This window comes from Carassius carassius, chromosome 15 (genome assembly GCF_963082965.1).
Source record: "Carassius carassius chromosome 15, fCarCar2.1, whole genome shotgun sequence".
In the NCBI taxonomy this organism is placed as follows: domain Eukaryota; kingdom Metazoa; phylum Chordata; class Actinopteri; order Cypriniformes; family Cyprinidae; genus Carassius; species Carassius carassius.
This window is the reverse complement of record NC_081769.1, coordinates 32,155,837-32,176,770: the sequence shown is the minus strand read 5'-3', so window position 1 is coordinate 32,176,770 and position 20,934 is coordinate 32,155,837. Positions and strand designations below refer to the sequence as shown.

The 20,934-nt window shown below is 34.3% G+C and overlaps 1 protein-coding gene across 5 annotated transcripts in view; it reads left to right on the top strand.

Moving 5' to 3' along the window:
- The first annotated feature begins 386 nt into the window (after positions 1 to 386).
- Positions 387 to 20,934, top strand: part of znf385d (zinc finger protein 385D) — a 94,160-nt gene continuing 73,612 nt past the window's right edge. For 3 of the 5 annotated variants that reach the window (XR_009437722.1, XM_059568528.1, XM_059568525.1), the window contains exons 1-2: positions 5,609 to 5,894; positions 7,969 to 8,143. Coding sequence is in view for 3 of the 5 variants with exons in the window: in XM_059568528.1 (XP_059424511.1) it covers positions 8,050 to 8,143 (94 nt within the window). In the remaining 2 variants the exon portion in view is untranslated. Of the gene's footprint in view, positions 576 to 5,608; positions 5,895 to 7,689; positions 8,144 to 20,934 lie in introns of those variants that run through there. The other 2 variants (XM_059568529.1, XM_059568526.1) reach the window with 2 other exon arrangements.

Here is a 20,934-nt window from a genome sequence, read left to right as displayed (position 1 = left end):
CGAAACATATGGAACCTACTGTTACATGATTCTTCTATGGCATTAGGCTCTAAATTCCTTCTTTTTTTGAACCTTTATTTTTGAATAATAATGCTGAGCAGGATCTCACTAGCCTAAGGAGGAGCTCTGACAGAGCCGACTGGCCTCATCGTGCCTCTCATCTTAAAAGTAGGAGTAGTCTGAGCTTAACCTTGAGTTGATCTGGAGCTGATAGATGGATGGGGCTGATTGGAGATAGTGGTCTCTGCTCTTCTTTTCCCAGGGCGACAGGAGTTGGTCCTTTACTTCACCCTGGAGTCATGCAGATGTTTCGGGCCCGGGCAGGATAAAGCTAAAGGTAAGCAAGGGGCTGGGATTTGTGCGGCGGTTTCACTGCAATCAGCTTAGAGAAAAAGAAAGTTATTCCGGTCCCTAAAGCTTCCGATTGTGCTGTGCCGATAGCAGCGGGTGACAGGAGCACTCATTGATTATCTGTCCCAGAGCTCGTCTGAGAGACATTCTCTTCCTCCGGCCGATAGCAGAGACTACAGCTAATTGACCTTGGAGCGTCTGCACTCTTAACGGAATATTAACAGGTCTGGAGAATGCTTTGTGCTCCGCATTGTGCAAAAACACAATGGGAAAATAATTGATTTGTGCTTCAGTTGCATGTTTTTAATTAAAGCATTAAGTGCATGTGCTCTACTCGTTTATTTTTAGCAACTGCAGACTCTTTTAGTCCAGCAAATCATTTTAGTTATAGACATTGTGACGAGTGGGGCGGGGCCGAGGGACATGGGAGCGAGGCCGGTGGAGTGATTGGAGATGAACTACACCTGTTCGACCCACCGGTCTCGAGGCCCACGGAGGAGATGGAAGGATATAAAACTGGAGCGACGACAGTGAAGGACGAGAGAGGACCAGGTCTGGGCTTTTAGTTGTGTTTTAGGTTTTATTTGCGCGCACCAGTCGTCCGTGAGGGGCTGGTGCGCTGTTTTTGTGTTTATTTTGTTATTAAAATGTTTTTGATTGTCCGCCGGTTCCCGCCTCCTTCTTCCGGATGAATACAAAGGTTTAATCATTACAGACATACATACATTTATTTATTTATGCAAAAAGAAGTCATTGGTAAATGTAAATGCATTGTGTACTTAATATGTAAACTATTCAAATGAATGATATTATGTAAATACATATTTACTTAATATTTATATATTTTATTCATATAATATTTCTTTACATAATATTTATATATATGTTTGAGCTATTGATTCATGCATATTAATAAAATAAATGACGAAAATATTACTGTACATTCAAATTTGTTAATATTATAAATGACAAATATATCACTTAAATATTATATGTCATGAATTTTTAAATATATAAATATATATACAGTATATATATACATGTAATGTGTATTTATTTAATATAAATAGTATTATTTAAATATTTTAATAAATATTTATAAAATAAATAATTGCCAGATACTAATACAAAAAAATAAATAAATACTATTACTAATAATTATACATTTTCTTTTGTGTGTTTTATATATATTTATCTGGCTAAAAACAATTATGCAAATATACATTTAAAAGTATTTATTAATATAATTTAAATAATACAATTTAGAATATGTAAAATTTACAAATTACTTAAATTTTTTATTTACATACAATTTTTTTTAAAATAATCTTAATGTTTCATATTCCTAATTTATACTATGAATAGTATGCATGAATCAATTCATATGTCCCTTCACTGATATTTCCATACTATAAATGTATAAATATCAGTGAAGGTACATATGAATTGATTCATGCATATTATGAAACATTAAGATTATTTAAAAAAATTGTATGTAAATAAAAAATTTAAGTAATTTGTAAATTTACATATTCTAAATTGTATTATTTAAATTATATTAATAAATACTTTTAAATGTATATTTGCATAATTGTTTTTAGCCAGATAAATATATATAAAACACACAAAAGAAAAAGAAACAGCAATGACATATCAATAAAGGTACATATGCATTGATTCATGCATATTATTCATAAGTTAAAATGGCAATGTTTAACATTAAAATTGCACAAAAATATATATATATATATGATATTAAATTTTAATTTGTTTGTGAGCTAAATAAATGCTTAAAATGTACAATTCATAAGCATACTTTCATATCATTCATAAACTTAAGGAGGAATATGATAAATCCCCACTTGATTTTTTCCTAATCATCATTTGTTTAATGTTCACTAAGGTTTGCCAGACTCATAGAAGAGGATCCAAAATGTCAATTTTCAACAAGTTTTTTGGGATGGCTGGATCACTATTAAAGGAGCTGTAGAGAAGATAAACAGCTAATACAAAAGAACTGCTTCTTTCCGAACTCTTTCTGAGAAGGTATGCACATCTGAGATCATTTGTTTCCATCTCTGGAATAGTTTCCCTCACACCTTGTGTAATTGTCCTATTCCCACTTAAAAAGTTACCTCTTAAATTATAAATCATCTCAAACAGTCTCCTAACTTGGCAGAATGCTGTCCTGGATAGCTTTAACTGACCATATTTCTGAAATGAAAACTTCTGAGGTTAGTTCAAAATAGCAATCATATTTTCATTATTTTAACAATAATTGTCATTATTGTTAAAATAATGATAATTCTGGTATGCATATTTTGACCAATCAAATGTCAAAGATCTCAATATGTGCTCACACTTTTCCTATATATATATATATAATATGTGATTTTTTTATTTATATATAATCTTCACACTAAAAAAAAATGGATATTTTAGGAACTGTTTACTGAAAGGTTCTTTGTGGAACCAAAAAATGGTTCTCCAATGGCATCACTGAACGCCCCCCCACCCCCCATCATTTTTACATTTCTAACATTTACTCACCCTCAGACCATCCATGATGTAGATGATTTTGTTTCTTCCCAAGATTTGGAGAAATGCAGCATGCCATCACTGGATCCTCTGCAGTGAATGGGTGCCATCAGAATGAGAGTCCAAACAGCTGATAAAAACACCACAATAACATTTACATATTTAGCTGACGCTTTTATTCAAAAAAAACTTACAATTGTTATATATGTCAGAGGTCGCACACCTCTGGAGCAACTAGGGGTTAAGTGTCTTGCTCAGGGACACACTGGCGTTTCACAGTGGATTCGAACCCGGGTCTCCCACACCACAGGCATGCGTCTTATCCACTGCGCTAACACCACCCAATAATCCACAAGTTACCCACACCACTCCAGACCTTCAGTTAATGACTTGTGAAGTGAAAATCCTTGAGTTTGTTTATTTTTACCATTGGTGAGCAAGAGATGTACTGTAATGCTACATTTCTCCAAATCTGTTCCATTAAAGAAACAAACTCATTCACATCTCTGATGACCTTTTTTCAGCAAGTTTACATTTTTTAGCTGCATAGGAGCAACACCTGAGATGAAGTTCATACTAGAATGAAACACAAATGAGAACCCCATTAAGTCTCCTGAACTATGAAAGAGTATCCTCTTAGCAATAACATTTTGGTCCGGGCAACCCTGAGGCTGCTGTTACATTTAGACAGACTGGTGTTTACCGAAGCCATTCAGGTTAAGTGCTTCTGTTGAAGGGTACAGCTGCCCTACTCCCACCTGGGAAAAGAGGTAATGCAATCACGATCTCCTTGCCAAACTATAGATTTGAAATGAGCTATATGCTATCGGTAAGCGCTGAAATCTGCTGTTGGGAAAGCCAGAGCGGTGACGTGGCTTTATATCGCCTCCTGCCCCTGTAGCGCTGAAGAGTGGAGAAAATTGCATATTGATAGGCGAGTCATAATTAATGATGATGAGCTTAGCGGCAATGCTATCTGCACAGGATCCCATCCAAATGCAGGGTGTGATTATGCCAAAGGCTTCATGTTGAGTCGGCCAGCTATTTGTCAGGCTGTTTCACTTGAATCTGTGGCAAAGTTTTTATTTGGTAGCTGCACTGAATGAAGCAGCACGTTGGATGGTCAGTGGTTCAGGAGGGACCTTATGAGATGAGCTCAGGCCTGGTGTTGATTTCAGAAATCAGTTGATTTGTTATTGACTAAGAAGCTTTGAGTAGTTACAGCTGGAGTAATAAACTAAGACATTTATGTTTGGTTTTCCTTTTGTTTTGTAATGTGTCTTTCATTCCATTCCAACACTCATGCACTGAAAATAATAACAACACAATACTAAATATTTACAGTTTATGTTTATTACCTGTAATATTTTAAAACTGTATTTATACTGTATGCAGCTGAGAAACTGATCGAGACGTACACCTTAATGATAATTACTTTATAAGTTTTACATACTGCATCACTGTTTTTAATATCAATTTGCCTACAGACTTGGATGAACTGAGCAATAATTTTTTCTCATATGTTGCCTTGGGGAGTCTGATTAATTAGCGAATCGCTTCATCCTAAATGGTTGAGTTGGAGAATCAAATATATTTTTGGTGAACCACTTTTTTTTTTCTAAATGATTCTCTTATATGTTGGCGATTCAAATAAATTTTTGGTGATTCGCTTCATCCTAAACGGTTCTCTTTCTATCATAAATTGTATTTGAGAGTCTGATTCATTCTATTGAATCACTTTATCTTAAAGGGACAGTTCACCCAAAAATGAAAATTCTGTCATTAATTACTCACCCTCATGTTGTTCCAAATGCATAAGACCTTCGTTCATCTTCAGAACACAAATTAAGATATTTTTGATGGATTCCGAGCGCTCTCTGACCCTTCTGTAACTTCCTTTAATTTTATTAAATGTCTTCTTTTGTTGTGAATATGTTGTATTGTGACACATTAATGTTGCAGTCTTCAATTTTTGCTCTGAACCATATTATGTTACACTGGGGAGTCGGATGCATGTTTATTGCGATCTTTGGGAAGTCTGATTTACCCTTGTGAGTCGGTTCGTCCTGAACGGTTCTCTTTATGATGCTTTGGAGTTTTGAGAGTCATTTTAGGGAATCGCTTCTTTCTAAACGGTCTTCCCTGTGTTTAACACTCATTCCCCTGATCTCTCTTATTATGTGTAATGCTGGAAAGTCCGGTTCATTTTCATGAATCAGTTCGCTGAGGTACATTTACAGATACAAGTCCTTGCAAAGAATTTCAGGTTTTCTATTTTTAAATGGAATATTTTGTTAAATTATGTTTTTTTAAATTTTTTTTATCCCTTTTTTTAGTCTGTGTTTAGTGTAAATGTATCTGTTCATTGAATTTGTATATAACTGTATCATTGAACAGTTGGATAATTTAAATATATATTACTCTTCAGCAGCTTAATTGCAATTTGTTTTAAATTCTATGTTAGGTAAAAAATGTTAAGCCTGAATGCACTGTAAGTCGCTTTGGATGAAAGCATCTGCTAAATGCATAAATATAAATATATAAATATATGACCTGCTAGACTTAAATATGTTCCTTATCTGCATGAAAATGATAGATTTAATGTATATTTAAGTGATTGGTTTGATATGTTTGCATTATGTGATATGCAGATTTCTCATGCATGATGAATGTTTGTATTGAAGTTTTGATTTAGTTATGATGCTGAGGTCTCGAAATTTTGCTATCGAGTGATCCCTAGTGTGTTCTGGATGCCTCGATTTGATATGTCTGGGCTGGTGTGTATCAGGTAATATGTGTGTGTGTGTTTGTGGGCCGTGGGGGACAGGGCTTTGTGAGAGTGATGGTCCGTGTCTACAGGACCACAGTGAGGACAGTGTCACTGTGACTGATGGCGGGAGCTCTGAGAGGGGCTGTGGTGGAGGTAGTGGAGCGTGTAATGAACGCTAACTCACTCTCTGTGGTTTCCTCTTCCGTCACATCCTTGTACAGCTCTCCTGGGTCAGGTACACCCGCTGAATGCACAAGCGTCTGTTTAATGAGCTGTGATAATTGCACTGCTTTGCTCATCCAATCAGAGTTTAGATTTGCACCTGGACGTTTTAGAATCTTAATTTTACTGTTTTGAATCTTTTTAATTCAAGTGTTTTATAACATCCTATTTCGGTGTCTGCATCAAATCACATTTACTAAAGTGACTTTATTTACATATAAATTGATTATGAATAAGGCACTTGGTATTTGTAAAGTAGAAAAATAAATATTTTGTTGACTAATAATAATAATGAAAAATTCTCATGCTGCAAAGCAGGGATTACCAATTCTTTTTTTGTCAGCTGAACACCTTTTATGACAAAATAAATTTTTTATAAATATTTTAATAATGAAATATTTTATCTTTTTTAGTAAGTGTTGTATTTTTGCTCATTTTTATTTATTTGTAATATTATATTTAAAATATGTTTTTATACTTAACTAATCTGAGAATCCCGGTTTGGGAAACCCTGCCTTAATATATATATATATATATATATTTCTTCTGCTCATCAAGCCTGCATTTATTTGATCAAAAATACAGAAAAAACAGTAATATTGTGAAATATTATTACATCTTAAAATAATAGTTTTTCTATTTGAATAAACTTTAAAAAAATAATTTATTCCTGTGATGCAAAGCTGAATTTTCAGCATCATTCCTCCAGCCTTCAGTGTCACATGTAACATCAGTCTATCACATGATCATTTAGAAATCATTCTAATATTCTGATTTATTATGAGTGTTGGAAACAGTTCTGCGGTCTAATATATTTGATCAATAAAAGGTTAAAAAGAACTGCATTTATTCAAAATAAAAATAAAAAAATTCTAATAATATATTTTCTAATAATATATTTTCTTTACTATCACTTTTTATCAATTTAACACATCCTTGCTGAATAAAAGTATTGATTTTATTTAAAAAGAAGAAAGAAAGAAAAAATTACTGACCAGTAGTGTATATTGTTATTACAAAATATTTATATTTAAAAAACATAGCTTCTTTTTCTTTTTTTTCTGTTTTTTTTTTACTTTTTATTCATCAAAGTATCCTAAAAAAGTATCACATGTTCTGAAAAAATATTAAGTAACTGTTTCCAACTTTGATAATGAATCATCATATTAGAATCATTTCTAAAGGATCATGTGATAATGATCCTAATAATTCAGCTTTGCATCACAGAAATAAATGATAATTTAAAGTATAATATATTTTAAAACAATTATTTTAAATTGTAATAATATATCACAATATAAACATTTTTTTCTGTATTTTTGATCAAATAAATGCAGGCTTGATGAGCAGAAGAAACTTTCTTTCAAAAACATTAAAAATAGTAATGTTTCCAAACTTTTGCTCTGTTCTGTTCTGTACTGTACTGTATATATATATATATATATATATATATATATATATATATATATATATATATATATATATATATATATATATATATATATATATAATTAAAATTAATGAAAATTACATTTGTAGAAATTGCTACTTTAATTAGTCAAGGGTGCATTAAATTGATCAAAGGTAAATACATTTATAGTGTTACAAAAGGTTTCTATTTCAAATATCACCTGTTCCTTTAAATTTTCTATTTATCAAAGAATCCTATCAAAATGTATCATGGTTTACAAAAAAAATTTAAGCACAGCAACTGCAAATCAACATGTCATGATCATGACATCATCACTTTATTTATATGTAAGTTATGTCTGTTAAATAATCAGAATTGATTTGCTGTTTTTGAATGTTTCAAAGTTCTAAACTTTTATTCTAAATTCCACAGAGTTGATTGTTTTCAGCACATTGTCAGTCTGTTATTGTTAAATCATGGATTGGGAATTTTCGTTATCTCAAGCATCACATTAAAACAAAGCAATATCTGATTGGTCACTTAACATGTCAATCTTCCTACTTGTCAGAGTCTCTTCCTGACTGGTTCTTTGCCAGAATATACAGACAATACTTACGCTAGTCAAAACTCTTTCTTCATATCACTAGTTCTTCAACATCCCTCTGTTTTTCCTCAGCTAGTCTCCTTTAGTGTGACCTTGTGGCCAGTGCTGTGGTGGGCTCACCGTGACACTTCATGCTGCTGGGTGTCAGCGCTGATGATGGTTGGCCTTCAGTCCCAGATGGCTCCCATATGTTTGAACACACTTTCAGAGTTTGTGATTGATCCCTTCCATGCTAAACACCCTCACGGTACACACCACACCCTCTTCCATGCATATTCACTCAGTATGTTCTTGGCTTTAATAATGCACACACACACACACACACACACATTGTTTATAGGCTGGTACTTTTCATACGCGTCCTTGCTGCATTGACAGGTTTGTGTGATGAATAGTCGAGCACTTGTCTTTACCCGTGGTGTGCGTTCTGTTCTCTTAGAGCGTGTTTTAAATACAGCTTGTGTCAAGTCAAAAGGTTCCTCCATTCATCTGCAGACACCAGCGAAGTGCTGCATGGGGAAAAATTGTGCAAAGGAGGCAGATACCGCATTATGAGCTGCAAAATATATGATGTGGTACGAGCAGCAGGAAATAGTAGGTTCTGCACAGTAACTTAACTAAAAAATAACTTTACCTTTTTTAGCAGCTTGACAGTAGCTCAGAATTTTTTTTTTGTATATTTTCAAATTTTTTCAAACAGTATAAATCAATACACTTTTATATTAATTTAATTTAGTAAATGTAATATATAATACAACAAATGTATATTATATGTTATGTTGTTTTAGAATAAAAACATCAGTAATGCATTAACACAAATCATTAAATTCAGTTACATTCAGTAATAAAGTTGTTAATTGGTGAGGTTGACACAAATGGAGAAATATATGTGCATGTCTGTTTAAAGACACTTAGCAGGGGGTTATTTATTTGAATCACTTGTACAAAAATAGAAGTGCATTAATGTGATTTTAAAAATAAAAACATTTTATTGCATGTAAAGTAAAAATGTTAAGTAATCTATATATATGCATATACAAAATTAAAAATATATTTTCCTGCTTTATCGTTGTTAACTAAAACTAAAATGGTTAAAAAGTTTTTGTTAATTGAAATAAAGCTGAAATAAAATGTTAATAATAAATACAATTTGAAATTTGAAATCTTGGCAGAAATAAGTTAAAGCTAAATAAATAGAAAAACATACTATAACCTTAAATTAATAAAAAAAAATAATAATGAAAGTGCATATCACAATTGCTAAAACTTATATAAATATTTTATTAAAATGTAAAAAAAAAAATTAAGCAAAGATTGTATATAAATAATACTAAAATTTCCTTTTAGTGCTGCTTTTTATTAATTGTTTTTACTGTGGTTTTACAACTACAACCGAACTGCTTCAAAGATTGGCATGCTCAAAAGTGCCTCAACTTCACAAAAGCTTCCCTAACACTCGTTCTGCAAACTTTTTAAGGAAATGCATCATACCTGAATAATAAATTACTGCTGGTTCTGATGCAGAGGAGCATTGTTTCGAAATGGAAAAATGAGGAATGCTGCATGTGAAAGTTGTCATGAATATGGAGATGATAAACATCTGGAGTCTGTGTTTGTTCTACGGCTCTTCCAGCTTGTTCTTAATGTATATATTAATGTCCGTTGGTTTAACACGTGGCTCATGAAAGTGTCTGATGAATTCTACTCATGTCAGCTCTGTACAGACCAGAGCGCTGTCAGACTCTGCTGCAGTGGTTAGTTAAGATGATTGTGGGCTTTGAGCTCTCCCAGTGGACTCGTGCTGTGTTTTCAGAGACTGCTCCTGTTTTACATGCGGTCTAACCAGGTGTGATTTGATATATGGTGACTTTGTTCTAATCATCTGGGAGAAGTCTGTAAGTCGTTCAAATTCTAGCCCGGCCCACAATTGGTCCAAAATAGCTTGGGGCTCAGCTTATTTCTGCATAATCTGAAAACTAATATAACAAGTATGACACAAAGTCTATTAGCAACCATAATAGCAAAAAATAAATAAATAATAATAATAAAAAAAAAATATATTTTTTTTTTATTTTATTTCCAGAAATTCTGTGTTGTCTATTTAAATACTTCTGGATTTATGATTTATAATTTTTTTTAATTAAAAACAGTGGTAATCAAACAATTTATTTTACAATTACAATTTTACAATTTTACAATTTATTTTTTGGCAAACAAGTCCAATTTTTATAACCATTTTATAACAGGAAAAATGAATAGAATCAGTTTTCGTCTTATTTCTGCAGGATGTAAAACAACTAGTATAACAAGAATGACAGAAAATCTCTAGATAGCAACAATAATTGCTTAAAAGTGAAATATTTTAACTTTTTGATCATAAGTTGAGTTGATCACTTCATACGCAAATACATCTGACTTTGTTGGAAATGCTGGCAGCATTTTCAGTTATTATGCACAGTTAATTTCTGAATCTGATTGGAATTTGATTACAGAACACAAAATTTCAAGTGGAATTTAAGTGTAAGGAATTACAATCAAAATGGAATGTGAAAATGAGAAAATAATAAATAAATACAGGAAATTGTGAGGAAACTTCTCATGCGATCATCTCATCAGTCTTAGCTTGGGGTGGCATTATCGTTATAACAGAAAATCTTAGAGAGATCTTTAGACAAATGAGTTTTCTTTCCAGCCCTGCTCTGAAGTCCTGTATGAGATTAATGGGATCCCTTCAGGAGGGCTGAGAGCACCAGGATGACAGTATAATTGCTCCTCTTTATTCCCGATGCCTGGAGTAGACTCATATAATCATATAAATATTATATGGTTTACATTATCTTTATGCATTTGATTGTCATATTCAACACGTAGGATATGAGATGTGCTGTTTTTACTCATCCAGGGGGGTCATTCCTATTCTGAAGTACTAAGTTTAAAAGTTACTACAATGATTTCCATCTTAAAAGAAATGTGAGTTTAATATTTTAGCCAATATATTAGGACATAGATTATTGGAACATGACCTACACTGGTTTAATGACCTCACCGTTAGATAAAACCAGAAGGCGTTCACCGTATTGGCTTGGCACGCCGTCAGGTCTTTTATTTAACTGGATGGTTTTGAATTTCCCTGCCTCTCGCCGTGAGGCTTTTAAACGAGCTCAGTTTGTGGCTCAGCATTGAGGGGGTGAGCGTCCATCAGTGGCACGTACGGGACGGGAAACCTTTAGCTCACTGTTACGATTGTTCTGGGAAGGTCAGGTGCAGCGGAGTGGAATGAGAATAGAATGAGATGACAAGGCTGAGAGATAACACACAATAGAGGGGAACCTGGGTCACGGCACTTTGTTTTACTGGATCTTTAACACTCAGGACAGACTCGGCTATGATATAGTGCTCACAGCAGTGCTACTCACTTTAAAGGTCGCCCTGCTGTTGCTTCAGAGAAAATTATCCCTGCAATGATTGATCCTTATAAATGCTGGAATAGCCATGCATTTTTGTTCTGGTTATGCTTACATGTTTTTGCTCGCCTTGATGGTTTTATGGCGTATGTTTGATCATGTTTTTTCTCTTGTGTTTGCATGCATTTTAGTTTTTTAAACAAAAGCTCTTAGAAATTTCTGAAAGAAAGAAATCTACTTTTCCTTGATGCCTGTCATCTGTAGTCATGGTGACCGTTTGCATAATGCATGCATTGCACTCGGAGTCACAAAAGAGCACGGTGCAGGCATGTGTTGATTTTAGCAGTCGAAAATCACCCCTGACTGCGTTTTGGTCACAGAAAACCGACAAAGTGAAAAGAGCTTAGAAAAGAAATAGCTGTATTCTATTATTGACCCTTCCAGGATTTGGTGATCATTCAGTCACATGATTTAATTCATATGCAACCAATCCATTATTAATCAACATCCATTATTTGTGATAGCTTGAGGTTTGATCTTATTTCTGCAATATTTCTGCATAATATGAAAACCTAGTATAATAAGTATGACACAAAATCTCAACATATGCAGCAACTATAATTGCAAAACAAATTGAGCCAAATATTTATATGCTTACTGCATGTTCAGGTGTTACCGCCTGTTTCTGAATCTGATTCAAATTAAAAAATGTGGAATTTAAAATTTCTAAGCTTACAAACATAAAACCAGATCAACACTGCCCCAGGATTTAGAGATGTTTTGATTGCAAGAATTAATGCAAATGCGGTCAATTCATTATTAATCAACATTTATTATTTGTGATAGCTTGAGGTTTAATTCTTGTTTAATATTTATGCATAAAATGAAAAAAAAAGTAGCAAAGCAAATATGACAGAGCCTCAACATAGCAACTATAATTGCTAAAAAAATATTTCTATTTTTATTCTGTGAACAATACATTTTTTAAACATTTTTTCCTGCCGTTAATTACGCCATACGCAAATTCATGAAATTGGAGGCAAAATTGTAAAGTTTAATTTAAATGTAAGGAGTTAGAATCAGATTTGAATTTGAATATTTGAAAATCCAAATAAATAATGACTGGAAGTGTAGTTTTCATTTTAAATGTTTTCAAAATCATCTTTTGTGTTTTAAGTATTGGAACAATGTGACAGAATTGGAATCATTGGTTGATTTCTTTATTCAGTAATTGAAATTCAATATCCTATTTGCTGTGGCCAATTGAAATTCACTTACTATCATAGATACTTTGATTTAAACTCGGTGATCCAAATGGCACGAGGGAAGTCGTGGCCTGGTGGTTAGAGAGTCGGACTCCCAATCGAAAGGTTGTGGGTTTGAGTCCCGGGCCGGCAGGAATTGTGGGTGGGGGGAGAGCATGTACAGTTCTCTCTCCACCTTCAATACCATGACTTAGGTGCCCTTGAGCAAGGCATCGAACCCCCAACTGCTCCCCGGGCGCCGCAGCATAAATGGCTGCTCACTGCTCCGGGTGTGTGCTCACAGTGTGTGTGTGTGTTCACTGCTCTGTGTGTGTGCACTTCGGATGGGTTAAATGCAGAGCACAAATTCTGAGTATGGGTCACCATACTTGGCTGAATGTCACTTCACTTTCACTCACTCACAAACATCATTGCGCTTTTAAAATAAGCCGCCACATCTGATCCATAACCAGAAAATGTTCCGACATCATTGCATGGCATCGTTTTAGCAGCGTAACTCAAAACAGTGTTTCACCAATAATAGGCTGTGCATTCACCATGAGGAAACTAAATCAAGAAGATCTGCCTCATTCCTCTCCGTTTGCCCACGCAGAAGCTGCTCTTGCCTGATTGTTTTTTTGGGGTTACAGAACCGAGGAAATTCAAGGTCTCATGGCGAGTCTACAGTGAGAGCCTGGCCTTAATTACAAAAGGATGATGGGAGGGAGTGCAGAGACGGAGGCTTGGAAGGCAAAGATTTGCACTGGGATCAAAGGGTAGATGAGGGATGACGAATATCCGAGAGCCAAGGACTGCTGGAATTCCATCTAACCCTCAGGAGATAGAAGTGTGTTTCTCGCCGATGTGCTTGGCGAAAGGAGAAAAAACGTGGAAATACAAAACAGGTGGAGTTTACTTGCTTAAAAGGCTAACAGTCTGTTGAAGCGCAGCACGGATCTGCATCCAGATCTTGCATATTGAAGGATCTGGTGTGGTAATTATCGTCTCATCTTCCCGGCGTTCGCAATCAACAACCCGGCGTATTTCAGCGAGGCAAATCTGCATATTTATTTGCTAATTTCCTCCCTCTGTTGACCGTTGTTCACTTCAACAGAAGCTGAATGCTTCGAGAGGCCTAAAAAACAGGAAACCGAGTCTCTAGGCTTTTCCTGATTTCAAACATGCACGCTCCCATCAGCTTTGGGAAGGCATCCCAGCTCCGTCACTGCAGGACTCCTGATGGTTCACACACTGAAAGCCTGGGTGGGTTTTTATGAGAGAATTCATTGTGCTCGGAGTGCTGAAGGACCCAGGCTTTTGGGGGAAAAAAGCAAAACCTCTTAGAAGACGTGCCAGAAATGTGACATCCAGTGACAAACCTTTGTTAGAAGAGCATTTAGTTTGACAAATGACATTTTGGATGGGATCAGGAATATGGAATTGATTATTGCGCTTGCTTGTTTGTTGAATATGGGCCTTGTTGAGGGGTTTGCGAAATTAGCCGCTGCCTGATTTGTTCCCCATTGTGTTTGTGTGACTAAAAGTTCTGGATATGAGGAGAAGAACATTTTAGCAAATTTAAACAAAGGGTCTTGAGGAAATTGCATTCACCTCTGAATTTTAGAGGTCATAAAGAGAGTTATTGAATTTTTTTTTTCCCTCTGAGCCGTTGTCAAAGCGATGACATTGGGCCCCGCTATATGTATTAGACTATTGGAGAAGAATAACTAAATTTAGCCAACATCTTAAACAAGTCCATATGAACAAAAGACATCTGTTCTGATGGAGCCCATCTGATTCTCGTTTCAAACCTTTGCATGAATTTTCTTTCTTTGCCTCTTGCTTATTTTATTTGAATTTAAGACATTGCTTGTGCCACAGTTTTAGGGAAATATATTGCAAATATACGGTAATGCAATGACAGTAGTTGTTGCCAAAATAAATGTTGCAGTTCCTTTCCAATCTCATGACCTCCAGCAGGTTTCATTGCATGTTTAAAACTGGAATTACTCTGGCTCTCAAAGGCCTCTTTGCTATTCTGGCACTTTTTAAAAACTTTTATTGCATAATTGCCTTTAGTGAACAAACGTTCGAAGTGAATTCAGTAAGCTAACCATCTCTCCGCCTCAGTACACAATGTTTTTTGGCCATGTTGTGTGTAGAGTCAGTGTACTGTTCTCTATCTGAGGAAGAAATGTAATTTCGCGGACAGAGTTATGTATTGCATTGCCCTGCTTTTTCAATTTCCGGCCCCAGCTGGCAAGTCGGCGGTCCCATTTTTGTTGTTTCCAGTATAAGTTCTCTTGATTTGACTTCGCTCTCCAAAAAAACAGACCACACTAGAGTTTTGTAGCTGTTGCAATATGGTGCCAGAAAACAACTAAGCATCACTGTAAAATCTTTACAAGGTTGTAACTAGTTTTTGTGTTGATTTTGAGTGATGATTCAGTCAGCATTGTGCAACATTTGGTGTTTATAACGATGCTGGGAATGGCAGGCTATTGATGTTCTCATATTAAAATAAAACACCAGATATTATGTAATCAGCACATGGCGTCTGTTATAGAACAAATGTAGCAATTTGAAATTATGCATAAAGCTGTTTAGATCTGTAGCATGCAGAATTCCAAGTGATGCAACTTGAAATTGATCTTGAGATATATATATATTTTTTTTAAGTTCTTTATGTCCGAAAAAGATCAGAAGTTTTAAGTTCTTTATGTCCGAAAAAGATCAGAAGTTTCACATATTAGTCTCAGGTGTGTGTAACATAATGTAAGGAAAATCCTGAAGAGACACTAGTCTAATGTGATTTGCTGGTTTTAACTGGTTTGCACTGGCCTTCCTGCTCTAGATGGTTGTTAAACTCAGATAATATAGTATATATAATACTAAATAAATATACTGTTCAAAAGTTTGGGGTCAGCAAGAATTGCATTGTTTTTTATTTAGCAAGTATGCAGTAAATTGATCAAAAGTTTTTAATATAATTTAATATAATTTAAACATAATTTTAATAACAAAATATGTATATTTTATGAAGAAAATGTATTTCTTTTTACACAAAAAATATCAAGCAGTGTAACTATTGTTAAAAATGATAGTAAGAAATGTTTCTTGAGCAGCAAATCAGCATATTAGAATGATTTCTGAAGGATCATGTGACACTGAAGACTGGAGGAATGATGCTGAAAATTCAGCTGCGCATCACAGGAATGAATTACATTTTTCAATATATTTGCATAGAAAACAATGTTTAAAATTGTAATAATATTTCACAGTATTACTGTGTTTGACTTTACTTTTGATCAAATAAATGAAGCCTTGGTGAGCAGAAGAAACTTCTTTCCAAAGCATTCAAACATCATACCAACCCCTCATATATGTTCATACATTTGTGTAGATGATGAAACATGCAATATTAATGTTTTACAGCAGCTAAAAATGTAAATGTTTAAGTAATTTACACCTTTAGAAACTTACAAATGTTTACAAATCCTTTGAGATGCATATCATTTTGAGTTCATGGTTGGTTTGATTGTTTTTATGATAAATGCTTCACATTTATTAATGCTTTCACCTCATTGTAGATTATAAGTATTTCATTGTGTTGACTCCTGAATGCACACACACACACACACACACACACACACGCACAAACACACACACACACAAATATCAGTAAATGAGTGAAACACATGTTAATGTTTCCCATAACATCATCAGTGTTCCACTGATTTTTCATGCATGTTGAGCCCTGATGATAACAATATTCAGCCGTGAAAATGACGTTTATTAGTCCCATCTGGAGTCCGTTTATAAATACATTTTACTATTAAAAATGTCTGTCTTGGACAAAGGGATTCTGTCTGGGTTTTGAACTCGGTTACCTGCAGTTGTGACCAGAATTAATGCATGCAACAGCTATATGTATGTAAATGGATTTACATTTTACATGCTGTTGATATTGTTCATTTAGGTGTCTATTGAAAGCTATGGAAATGAGATCATCCTGGTTTAGAAGGTTGAACATCCTGACCAGCTGGCGAATGCTTACAACCCCTTCGGAAATATTAAACAAGACCAGCTTGACTAGTGGAAACCAGCCTGATTGCCTACTAAGAGAAGCAGACCACTATACGCTGTTTTTACTGCAGGATTTACTTCCCATTTCCTCCACTTGAGTTTGTGTGAAGCACATGGCCAGTAAATATCCATCTGTTTATCTCTTTCAACTATTGCTGTTTTTCTTGTTTGTCTAGAATACGTATATTCTCAAAGGACTCTCTTATGAATAATTCACACTCTTCTCTGCTTCTCTTCACACTAATGTGACACAAGAAGAGGAGTTTTTAAATAATACAAGGATACAGATGTCTGAGGGCTTCCATTTGGCACAGATTCATTGTCTTTCCAATAGACTTGATGGGTCATGCTTTGTTAAGAGGACACTTTAGTCTCCAGCGCTTCCTGGATTTCACTTCTATTCCACTCTGTTCATAGCATGACACTGCAGAAACTCAATTTAAAATGTTTCAGTCCAGTGCTAGTTTATTTTGACACAGTACATCTACTTCTCTTTGCAGTTTCCTCTTCGCATGCTATACAATTTAAAGAAACAGCACAACCAAAATTTAACATTGTATATGCCACCTCTTTTTTCCATACTTTCAAGAAGTACACTATGGGAATGGACTGCTCTTGTGGTGTATTTATGGTGTTTTTAGACTATGACAAACATTATGAAATCATTATGAGAAAAGAGCTACATGAAGATTCTCCATTTGTGTTCCAGATAAAAAAGAAATGGGCTTGAAATCACATGACGGTGAGTCGAAATGTTTTTTTGCACATATTCCATTATCTTGAGTCTCTGGGGGAGTTTAGAGATGCTTTGTATAAATAAATAAAAAATGTTGTGCACTTCAGCTCTTCTTTATCCACCTCATGTCTTTCAAAAAAAAAAAAAAGAAGGGAAAAAAGATTTTATAAATTTAAAATTTATAAAGATTTATAATACATTTTTAAATTATTTTTAAGCTAAGGAATCATGCTTTTTTGGTTTGTATATGGTATTTTTGTGAGTGTGGTTTTTTTAATCACTATAAACTGTTGTCATGTGGAAAAGATGCATGCAATTTCTCCTGGCACAATAATAGGCATGACAAAATATTCATTTTTGGCAGCATTCATTTATCTTGAGTTTTCTGAGGAAGCCGAGATGCTTTCTTCAAATAAATACACATGTTGCAGTCTTAAGTTTATTATTACTCTACTGGGGGATATTTAGTTTTTGCATTTTAAATCATGCAAACATTTCATGAATTCTTTCTTCACCTCATGTCCTTCCTTCTGAGAAAGGAGATCTTGCGTAAAAAGAAATCGGACATATTTTCAAGATTTCATATAGACTGCTTTTTTTGGCTCATTTATGTTTTTGAGTTTGACGTCAGTATGAATTGTTGTTGAAATGAGCTGCATGCAGTTTATTATTTTGTATCCATATAATAAAGAACATGGATTTGGCACAACATAAACATTTTGTCATCATTCACCCTTATTTTTATGCTTTCTGTAAATAATTGCATGTGTTAATTAGTCTGAAGTTTAATTGTACTCTACTGAGAGAAATTTTCGTTTTTGTGCTTTAAATCATGCAAAGCACTTCATTGCTTCTTTCTCCAACTTATATCACTCTAAAATTCCTTCTGTGTAAGTTTTTGATACTTTATACCACAAGAGTCTGCCCTTTTTGCTGTTGTTTGAGTTTGACGTGGTCTTTATGAATTGTTGTCACACTGAAAAGAGGTGCATGCAGTTTCTCCTTTTATATTAACATTAAATTACATCATGACTTTGGCGCAACACAAGGAACAATAATGATGACAAAATAATAAGAGTGTCTTTATTTTCAGTTTTCTGAGGAAGTTCAGAAATCGTTTGTGTAAATAACTACACGTGCAGTCTAACGTTTAATATTATTTTACTAAAGGAAATATTGATTTTGTGCTTTAAATAATAGAAACACTTCATGGCTTCTTTATTCACCTCATGTCACTCAAAACGTCATTCATGTTTTTTTTTCTTTCTGCATTTATGATGTTTTTGTGTGTTTTTCCAGCATGACTGGGTCATTATGAATTGTTGAAAAGAGCTGCATGCAGTTTGTTCTTTTATATCCACAGAATAAAGAACAACATGGATTTGGCAAAACCTGAACATTTTGTCATCACTCACCCTTACTTTTGGCTGAAAACCCTTTTTTGTCACTCTTCTGGGGAAGTTCAGAGATGCTTTGTGTAAATGAGTTCACGTTGCATATTATTTGTACATAAAATGTTGTTTCAAAATGTCTTCTGTGGAAGGAGATCTTGGGAAAAATCTGCCTTGATTTCAACACTTTATAGAGTCATATAGACTGTTTAGTTTTTTGCTTCAATTATGTTGTTTTCATGTGTTTTTTGATCTTAACGTGGTTGCTATGAATTGTTATCATGTGGAAAAATCTGCATTTTCATCCTCATACAAAAGATTGTCATGGAAAAGGCACAACATGAAAGTAAATGATGGCAAAATGTTTATTTTCGGTCTAATTCCTTTCCTGAAATTGAAGGCATGCATTGTGTTTGTGGCATCAGTCAGATTGAAACCGCGTGTGTCGTCCTCCTCCCAGTGTCATCACTCAAGGCCTTTTCCATTCAGCTCTCTGACTGGTAATTACAAGCGCTCATCTGTGTCTGCCTAATAAACATCTCGCTGGAATTCCTCAAGGACATGCTTCCCTCCACGTCCCACCCGACACAATGACCGTTTCTCATCTGTCATTTAAGCAGCATCCCGTGCAACTCTCGTCCTTCCGTCCAATCTTCTCTTCCCTGTGTTGGGATGGCGATTGATACTGAGAGAGGAACGTTTTCTTTTAGTACTTGGAGAATAATTGGTCCTGTAATTATTTATGATGATAATGATATTTTTTGTAAAACCATGTGTTCAACTACAAGTCCTCTGTTGATCGATCTCTCAAATAATGATTCTGTGGTGCTTTTATAACGTTGATCTGTTTCGTTGACAAGACAGATCAGGCTATGTTTTGCTATGAAACAAAGTCTCAGCCTTTACATGTGTCATTTTTTTAAGTTGTGACAAAGCAGCACTTGAACTGATCATCTCTTCCTCTTTACTAGTTATAGCACGAAATAAACTTGAATGAACATCAGAAGGTATTTTGCTTAAATTGCTAAAAAAAACATCAATACACAGTATTTTTTAAGTTCAAGTCCACCGAAGTTAGTCTACTCTCCTGTCTTATTTGTTTGTTGGACAAAATGGCAGATTCTGCATTATGATTGGTCAGATTGCCTGTCAATCAAACTCCCGGTGACGGGTCAGTTGGAGATTGTTGGATTTGCCGTCGTTTTTGCTGTTCTGTATGAAATGTAATCAGTTGATTTTGATTTGGACGTGATTAGAGTAATGACTTCAGGGAACAAGTCAGGAATCATTCACTGATTCTGTCAGAGATTCGTTCATTGTCTTGAGAAAGGCTGATGGCCAAGACGTTGGTTTAATAAATAAAGAAGCCTTAGAATCTGAGTTAAGTTGACTTAAATAGAGGTTTGACTTGCATCTTGATATTTAGATGTGTTTTTATATTTTGATTCAATTGTTTCAAGCCAAATAGTGATTCCAACAGATAATTCAAGAGTAGGAGATTTGTTTATTTCTTTTTTTCTTCTTGAATTTAGCCTTTTTCTCTTGTTTTTTCTGTATTTTGGTCTCATTTATTTCGTTTTTATTATTGTAGTATTTATTTATATTGTGTAATACGCACTTTGCTATGTGCTTTTGTTTTCTTGAATGTTTATATTTAATAATACAGCTGTAATTTATTTATTTATTTATTTTAATTAGTTGTCAAGACAAACCTTTTTGTAAGTAATTGTTTTTAATGTAATATTTGTGTTTTATTTTATTACCTTAGCTTCATTCAAGTTAATAAAAAATGTTCTGGTGTATTTTAATACAGTGAAAGGATGTAGACGTTAAACACTCGTTAATGTAACAGAATGGTGTGAAAATCTTTTATTTTTCCAGAGACACTTTAGTTTCACAGGACACACAGGAAAACTTTAACAGAAGAGTTTGATCTTTATCAAAGTCATCTTTCAGTAGCTGGAAGGATAAGATCATCAGTCTTGGGTTCAGTGGCTTCCTGCCGATTTATTGTATATAACGGCTGTTAGAAAACTGTAAATAACCTTGATCTTTTGATTGTCCCAGATTTCAGCTAAATTTATGGACTTGAGGATATCCTGTGGAAGATCTTTGACGCTGGAACAGCATCAAGAATTTGGAGACGGTCCCTGAAAAACATCATAAAGCCTAGTGGC